General features: G+C 48.9%; 1 protein-coding gene across 1 annotated transcript; it reads right to left on the reverse strand.

Annotated features, from left to right (window-relative positions):
* Positions 1 to 7,597: 7,597 nt before the first annotated feature.
* On the reverse strand, positions 7,598 to 8,608 carry TMSB10 (thymosin beta 10). Its single transcript, XM_080684867.1, has 3 exons — positions 8,474 to 8,608; positions 8,096 to 8,210; positions 7,598 to 7,883 (listed from the first exon to the last, which is right to left on the reverse strand). The coding sequence occupies exons 2-3, from the start codon at positions 8,193 to 8,195 to the stop codon at positions 7,849 to 7,851; spliced, it is 135 nt and encodes a 44-aa protein (XP_080540993.1). The 5' UTR covers positions 8,196 to 8,210; positions 8,474 to 8,608; the 3' UTR covers positions 7,598 to 7,848.
* Between the last annotated feature and the right edge of the window lie 334 nt (positions 8,609 to 8,942).

The following is an 8,942-nucleotide window of genomic DNA, read 5'->3' on the forward strand; positions in this document are numbered from 1 at the left end:
TACCTGATGGCACACAGGTAATTCTGCAGTGTCTCTGCAGACACTCCCCCAGTCTATCAAAGGTGACTTGCTGTGCCTCCCCCAGCTGATGTCAGGCTTGCTTTATGATCTGCGTTGGCTAATGGAATGTGAATGGGAGTGCCATAACTGAGAAGAGCTTGAGAAACCATTGCATGGCTCTGCCATTCCTCTTTTCTTCTGCCATAACAACAGCATGTCTCAGGTAGGGCTTCTTATTCTTCTTTAAAAAAATTTTTTTGCATATTTTAAAAATTGATTTCAGAGAGGAAGGGAGAGGGAGATAGAAACATCAATGATGAGAGAGGATCATTGATTGGCTGCCTCCTGCACGCCCCACCACTGGGGATTGAGCCCACAACCCAGGTATGTGCCTTTGACTGAAATCAAACGTGGGACTCTTCAGTCTGCAGGCCGACACTCTATCCACTGAGCCAAACCGGCTAGGGCAAGGCTGCTTCTTTCGCCTGGCTCTCAGAATGAAAATGACATGTAGAACAGATGGAGAGCATCAACCGCTGTATAATATAAACAAAAAAGTATATTTTTGTTGTCAGGCATTGAAAATTTTGGAGTTTTTTGTTACTGCAGCATAACCTATTGAAATCTGACTAACAAAATATAGTACAACAATATTTTGCACATAAAGAAGCAGTCTACTTTTGTATGTTTGCACCTATACATAGTATTACCATGATACTAGCAGGTTCAGATGAACACTGATGCAATTGTGCTGTATCAACAATTTAAAAACCAAGAGGCCCTGGCCAGTGTGGCTCAGGAGGGAAATGAAGATGCTTGGTTTCCTTGAGCCATGGTGAAGTAGCTCCCATATGCCCATCAGGCTTGGGCCCTGTGATGCACAATAGAGCCAACAATAAGACAGTGGGGAGCCTGGTGGCAGCCTTGATTTGTCATAGCAAAGATGAAGTAGGTGAGGCCATGTGATATTTTACTTACAAGTCAGTAAGTGTTTACTGAGTGTCTATTAAGTGCTGGCTACTGTGGGAGTCATCAATATCAATTAATAAGAATCCTTCTTTATTTAGTCTAACTGAGAAGGTGATGTATGTGTCTAGGTTAGTGGTTCCCAACCTTTTTTTTTTTTTGCCATGCCCCACCTAAGCATCTCTAAAATACTGATGACTCCCCTGTGACATATAATTCTTATTATTCAAAAAGTGAACTCCTATTCACGTGGAGGAAGCCTAAAAGGCCGTTAATTTGGTCTAAACAAGCTTCCAAAGAACAAGGCATCCATGAAAGAGAAAAATAAAAGAACAAAAGGACAGTTGAAATGCTGAGGAAGAAATCACTAAGAAATTGTTTAAAAAAATTATTAAGTGATGTGGGGGAGCACAGGAGACTTGATTGTAAAGTTTGTAAGGAGGAAATTCCAAAAAGGGAAGATGGCTGAAGGCAGCAGCCCCTAATTGTTCTTTGACCTTTCCAAACAAGTCTGTGTACGTGCGGACCCTCAGGTGTTTACCAGAATCTTTATGCTTAATCTTTAGGTGACCTTGCTTAAAGGACACTGCAGTTGCATGTGTCCTCTCAAGAGTACTTACCCTACAGATTGTATTCAAAAGTTAAACTTTATCTCAAACTGCTGTTACAATAAAAGCCTGAAGAGGCAGGCGAATGAGGCTCTTTGGTTCCTATAACCAAGCAGTCCCTTAGCCCTCTCTTTCACAGAAACATGTGTCAGAGTAATCATTCATTCACTGCTCAGGGTCTGCTGGTAAGCCCCAGCAAAGTGATATGAAAAAATAGCAAATGAAGTTTCAAAACATATAATAGGGAACTGAAATGCATAAATATGTCACAATATATATGCCACAAAATCAAATTGCCTTCCTGTGGGGCATGTGCCCCACGTTGGGAACCACTGGTCTAGGTATTGTAGGGAGGTGTAGATAGGTGCTGAGAGGAGAGAGTAAATGTCTTTAGCTGGGAAGCCCAGGAGGGTTAATTGGAGAAGATGGTGATTGGTATGGCCTTGTAGGATGGCTAATATTTAACTAACTGGAAAAGAGATGGAGGGTCATTCAAAGTGGGGAAAATATTCAAGGGCAGGGAAGAAGGAAGGAAAGAGCCGGAGAACTTTTGTGGTTTCATGTTGCCGTTTGGAACCAGATATGGCCCCTTTTTAGACAATCTTCTGCTCTGAGTTAACAGTATGCATCCCTAAAGGTAGGAATCCTGCCCTGGCTGGTGTGGCTTAGTTGGTTTAGTGTCGTCCCATGCACCAAAAGGTCACTGGTCTGTTCCTGGTCAGGGCACATGCCCAGGTTTCAGGTTTGGTCCCTGGTTGGGGTGCTTATGGGGATGTTTCTCTCCCTCTCCCTTCCTCTCTCTCTAAAATCAATAATAATAATGATAATAAAAATAATAATGTGGGAATCCTTAGCTCTTCATAGGATTAAAACACCTCTCTGGGAAAAGTGAAGTGCATGTGAATTCTAATTATGGTGTACCTCTCGAGTTTTTTACACATGCCCATACCCATGTAACTACCACTCTGATCAAAGTAGACAACATTTCCATCACCCCCAGAGATTTTGTTTACTTTTATTATCAGGAAGTATTTTTGCCTTTTCTAGAATTTCATGTACTTGGAAGCATACAATTTTAAATATTGGTACTTGGTTCCTTTTTATTGTCGAGCAACTTGATCAACTGTGTGAATATATCAAATTAATTTGTCTATCCATTCTGTTGATGGATATTTGAGTTGTTTTTCTCTTTGGCTAATATGCATAAAGCTTCCTCTGCCTCCTCCTCCTCCTCCTCCTTCTTTAGATTCAGAGCAGAAGGGAGAGAAAGATAGAAACATCAATGATGAGAGAGAACCACTGATTGGCTGCCTCCTACATATCCCACACTGGGGATTGAGCCTGCAACCCAGGCATGTGCCCTGACTGGGAATTGAACTGTGTCTTCATGGTTCATAGGTCAATGCTCAACCACTGAGCCATGCCAGCTGGGCTGCTTGGAACATTCTCGAACATGTCCTTTAGTGGACACAAGCACTTATTTCTCTGGTCGTGGCATTGCTAGGTCATTGGGTAGCTTTCATAAATGCATACTTTCAATCTGGACTTGCAATTGGTGTTTCAACTGGGGGGAAGGGGCAGTCTTTCAGGACTGAGCTCTTAACCTCTGTGATCTTATGCTAACTAGAGGTAGATAGTATCAGAACTGAACTGAATCGGGGGACACCAGCTGGTGTCTGGAGAACCAGAGAATTGCTTGGTATGGAAAACCCACATTTGATAGAGTATTCTGTGTGTAGAGTGTTGTGGTAAAGGAGAAACAGAAGAGTTTTTCCTGCACATCTAGTATGAGGAGTGAAGTAAGGGCAGATAGGAGAAACCCAGGAATGTTGTTCCTATTCAGGGGAATTTACAGGAGAAGGTGGGGAAAGGCTGGGAATTGAAGCACCTGATATTGTCTGAGGAGAGGAAGCGTTTTCCTGAGGGTGAGAGAAGGGTGAGAGAGCAATGTGGGGGATTGGAAGTATTGGGAAGAGAGGTTGGGTCCTCTTTCTACTGTAGATTATGTGCTCCCTGAGGTGTCCTCTGTCTGTTTTCCCAGCATATGGTACATAGGCGGGGGATGAGGGGAGGGCAGAGAGGAGGAGGGAAGAAAAGAGTGGGCCTGGGGTGCTTTAGCACTCTCTAACACTCCAACTCCAGGCTCTGATGCTATCTCCACTGTGATTCCCATGTGGTCCCTTGGGATCAATAACAGTTTGGGCCTAGGGAGGTAGCTCTCTTGGCCAATGATTGGCCTTCTGTGCCTATCTTCTGGGGGGTTAGCATGTCTAGAAGTGCACACCTGCATACAGCTCTGGAGCCCAGATGGGTTGGGGAAGAAAAGTGCTATCAATGTGGCGTGATAAAATTTCTAAAATAATGCACCCCCTTGCCTATCCTCATCTCCTTTCCCAACCTGTCCTGGCATCTTCCAATTGGTTCATTGTCTTAGAGGGGAAAAGTGAACATTTTCTTAAATTCTTAGGAAGAGCAAGGCTCTCATCAGAATAGAGAAGATTTTCTGGAGAGGGGGTGAGAAAGTCATGAGAATCTTCTGAAGCAACAGGGGTCCCAAGAGGTGGGGCTCTGGAGCTGCTCTCTGCTGTGGGAGTCTGTGGGATCAGAGGGAAGCGGGACTGGGATTTACATCCCAGATGGAGCCCTGGAGAGGAGTTGGGTCCAGAAGAGGCCTTGGGTGTGGTGTGCCCAGTTAGGACACTTAGGGACCATGAGAGACACCCATGGAGTTGGGGGAGGGGAGGAGGACCCCATCAGCAACCAACCTTGTAGCAGTTTTAAGACTTCAAGATTTGTCTTCTCCATCTCTTGACCTCTCACAACTCATCTCCCTACTTCTTGCTAACTCCACTCCAGCTTTTTGTTCTTCCTGAGGCCTTCAGCACATTCTTTCTTACCTTGTAAGGCCTTGTCACATTCTTTAGGTCTTTGTTCCACGCCCTCCCCCCCCCCCCCCTTTCTTGACCATCTTTCATGACCATCTGATTGAAAATTGTAGCGGTGTTCCCAATCCCTCTCCACTCTTAGCCTGTAATCAGTGAAAACTCCAACTGCTTGTCCCACAACAGCCCCTAAGTCCATAGCCACTAACTTGAGTGCCGAGTTGGGGCAAGAAAAACGACTTTATTTGGAAAGCCAGCAAGCCAAGAAGATGGTAGAACCATCTTGAGAAAGTACAGAATTCAGGCTTCTTTTATGTCAGGGGAAGGGAGAAATGAGAGGGGTTTGAGGTCAGCAGGTGACTGATGATCGCAGACACCTGGACATCAGCAAGGGTCTGGGGAGGATGGCGAAACTTCTTAGCTTCTGGTCAACAAACCACGGTTGCCATGGTCCCAGTCACTAGGTTCCTATATATTTTTTTACAAACAGTCATGATTTTTGTATGCAACTTCCTTATCTCCTTGGGGAAATGGTTTTGAGCAGAGAGGTTGTTTCAGTAATTCCTATGCTGCAGGTTAGATTCCTTTAATGTTTAGAATATCTATGTGCAGGACTAAGCGGAAATTGCTAACCAACGTTATGGAAACTGGGCAGGCTTGAGCAAGGTGGAGTCAGAAAGACTGATTATTTTATTCTTTTTATGTTGTTGTTAATCCTCACCTAAGGATATTTTTCCCATTGATTTTTAAAAGAGCGTGGAAAGGAAGGGGAGAGACAGAGAGAAACATCAATGTGAGGGAGACACATTGATTGGTTGCCTCCCACACGCACCCTGACCAGGCTGGGGATCAAGCTGCAACCGGTTATGTGCCCTTGACTGGAATCGAACCCAGGATCCTTCAGTCTGCAGGCCAAACCAGATAGAACCTGATTATTTTATTCTATTGCAAGCCCCCTACCCTTCTTTATCTTCTTCCAAAGCTCTTCTCACTATCTGTTTGAAGGCAGTAGTGATTTCTTGTTTCCTTTTCTTTAACCTCCCAACTATAGACCCCCCAATAGGGTCAATTATAAATATGTTTGAAGTAGTGAACCTACATGAAGTGTTTTGACACAACAGATGTTCCCAACATTGAGCTATATGATCCCCAAAAGCAGACCCTTGGCCCCAAATTCTGGCTTCACTATTCACTAGTTGTGTGACTTTAGCAAATGCCTAGTCTCTCTCTCGCTCTCTTTTTTAAATATATATTTTCATTGACTTCAGAGAGGAAGGGAGAGGGAGAGACAAACATCCATGATGAGAGATAATCATGGATTGGCTGCCTTCTGCAAGCCCCACACTGGGGATGGAGCCCGCAACCTGGGCATGTGCCCTGAATGGGAATCGAACTGTGACCTCCTGGTTCATAGGTTGATACTCAACCACTGAGCCACACCGGCTGGGCAAATCCCTGCACTCTTTGAACCTTAGTTTCCCCATCTACAAAATAGGATAATAGCCATGCTGCCTTAATACAGTTTCTGAGAAGTGAAGCTCCTAGCACAGTGCCTGGCCAACTGCAGACACTCGGGAAAGGTTAGTGTCCCTCCCCAGTGGCATCCTAATGTGTTTCTGTTCCTTATTTCTCTCCCCAGGCCTGCCGTGCACCCTTCAAAGCACAGGCCTGTCAAATTACTTCTTTATGCAAAACAGGCAGTGGCTCCCTCAGCCTCGTGTTCCCAGACACCTGTGGCCGCCTGTCTCACCCACTGGATTTTAGACTGCACTTCTTTTGAATTACCTTTACCCAGTGTCCAGCCTCTTACAGTCAGGCAAAAATGTGTGACAAATCACTAAGTTAATTTGTCCGTTGCTCCCTCCTTAAAAAGAAATCCCCCCTCAGTAATCACAAGCCTGTTTGTTCTGCTCCAGTATGCCTTGCATTCCCAGGCACTACCCCTTCCCTCAGCCAGGCCCCTTTGGGGTGGTGCCCTCTTCCCTTAAGTTCCAGAGGGTGACCTCGAGGGGCTGTGCGCCCTCCTCCCCTCCGCTGGCCCCTCCCTCCACATTTCCATCCTTCCTGCTGATCACAGCACAGGACGTGGCTCAGCCAGCACTTCCTCTCATGGCTAACCCTTTTGTGAAAGGGTCTGAGACGGGGTAAAGCTAGGTTCCCCGTTACAGCTCCTGGTTTCCTGGAATTGGTTCCTCTGTGATGTTTCTGCTCTTGTTCGCCTGGACCCCGCGCCTTTTTGTTCTAATGTCTCCTCTTTAGGTTCCAAGAGAGGAGACTTTGTGACTTCCGCCCTATTCCAGCATCCCAGATTTAGCCCCTTCCCCCCTTTCTTCTCAGACTTCAAATCACTGCTCTCTCCGATGTCAATCAGCTTGGAGGGGGCCAGAGGGAAGCAGTGGGGCTGCAAAAGCTTTGCAAAAAGCAAACCCTTTAACCAATGGACGCAAGACACTGGGGTGGGGTGGGTAAGGGCATGTACCGGAGGGTAGGGGAGGCCAGGGGAAGGTAATGGGGGGGAAAAAGGAGACATATGTACTACTATTTGTAATATTTAAACGATAAAAAACATGCCAAAACCGGTTTGGCTCAGTGGATAGAGCGTCGGCCTGCGGACTGAAAGGTCCCGGGTTCGATTCCGGTCAAGGGCATGTACCTTGGTTGTGGGCACATCCCCAGTGGGAGGTGTGCAGGAGGCAGCTGATTGATGTTTCTCTCTCTCATCGATGTTTCTAGCTCTCTATCCCTCTCCCTTCCTCTCTGTAAAATATCAATAAAATATATTTTAAAAAAAAAGAAAACATACTTTCTTAAAAAAAAAAAAAAAAAAAAAAAAACAACCAAAAAACCCCCCAGCAAATCCTTGCTTTTCTGAAAAGCACTTTCCAAAACAGCTTCCAGGAATGATAAAGTGGAGTCCAATTTTACATGGATTGCAGTAGAAGCAAAAGCTAATAAGCAGGTAATACTCATGAAATAGTATGGAGAAACAGGTGAAGTAAAAATTAAAAAGTGGTTCCACCAAGCCAGCCCACCTGCGAACCCCTCCCCGCGGCAGGAACAGCGACTTCCTCCCGCGCCTGGGGCTTTGCTGCAGCGGCACTGCCCACGCACACCCAACCCAGACTCAGACCACGCCAGCCGTGCCACGAGGTGTGTTTTATTTCATTCATCATACAAATAATGTTCTACAATATCCCAGGGCAAACCGGAGAATTTGGCAGTCCGATGGGGGGTTGGGGAGGGAGTCCCCTGAGGGACCCACAGGTCGATGGCATGGGCGCGGAGTGTCCGGGTTCACAGTGCAGTTTGTGGCTCGTTTGTCCTTGCAGGTGGCCTTTTCTCCACATCGCAAGGGGGTCCCGAAGATGCCGGGGGTGGGAATCCTCGGGTTCTTAGGACATCTCACTCCGCTTCTCCTGCTCAATGGCTGTGGAGAGCAGAGAGCGGGCTCTAGGGTCTGAGGACGGACAGCTTGCAACCCCCCAAACCTGGTGAGGGCGAGGACCACGAGGTGTGGGGTTAGGAAGGGGCTGGGGAGACAGCGCTTTGTTAACTGAGAGGGGACAAGACCGCCTGGGAGGAGGCGCCCGCGGGGAGGGGGCTGGGCGGCGGCCGCGGGCCGAGGTGGGGAGCACTCACTCTCTTTGGTCGGCAGGGTGTTCTTCTCCTGCGTCTCCGTCTTCTTCAGCTTGGCCTTATCGAAGCTGGCGACTTCCCCCATGTCTGGCTTGTCTGCCATTTTCTTGAAACAATCCTGGTGGGCAAGCAGGGGTGGGTCAGGCCGGGCCACAGCTGCCCTCCGCGTTCCCCGCCCGCGCCTCCCGACGTGGCGCCCTGGCCAGGCGCTCCCCGCAGCCCCGAGGCCGGAGATCCGTTGCGCCCCGCACCCTCCCCGCAGCCCCAGGGCGTGGCCGGCCGGCCGGAGTCCCGTCGGGGAAGGGCGCCTGGGCGACGGCGCACGGCCAGGGGCCCGGCTCGGACCCCACCCCAAGGGTCCCCGCTCCGTGCGGCGCTCACCTAGGCCTTCGCTCCCAGACGGGGTCCCCGGCTCCCACTCGCGTCGCTGCAGCAAGAGACAAAAGAGCGTCGCCCGCCCCTCGCTTTATATACACCGCGCCCGCCCCGCCCCTCGTCTGCCGCAGCGGGGGCGGTGCAGTCGGGGCGGGCGCCGAGCGGGCTCTCGCTTCCCGCCGCGCCCTCCGCGGGCTGCCCGCCGGGCTGGGCGCGGCTCTTCCGGCCCTTCCAGCCCTCGCGCCTCGACCCCCTCGCGCCCCATGCACCTCGAAACCCGCACCCCAGCGGTGGAGGCCGCTGGTGCCGCCAGGGTGGTCGCTGGGTCCTCGGTTCTTTGGGGGCTGCACGGCCCTCTGGGGAAATTTGCTGCAGAACGGGTGCGGGGGGCCGGCGGGGATGGGTGCGCGTGTAGTTTGTGTGTGTGTGTGTGTGTGTGTGTGTGTGTGTGTGTGCAGACGTGCTCGAGCGCTCT

Source organism: Plecotus auritus, assembly GCF_963455305.1.
Source record: "Plecotus auritus genome assembly, chromosome: 8".
Taxonomy (NCBI): domain Eukaryota; kingdom Metazoa; phylum Chordata; class Mammalia; order Chiroptera; family Vespertilionidae; genus Plecotus; species Plecotus auritus.

What these genes read in the sequence shown, in the direction of transcription:
- TMSB10 (XM_080684867.1), bottom strand. Translation starts at nt 8,195, where the DNA reads ATGGCAGACAAGCCAGACATGGGGGAAGTCGCCAGCTTCGATAAGGCC. An exon ending in CACCCTGCCGACCAAAGAGA is followed by an intron (nt 7,884 to 8,095) that starts GTGAGTGCTCCC and finishes TGCTCTCCACAG; the next exon opens with CCATTGAGCAGGAGAAGCGG.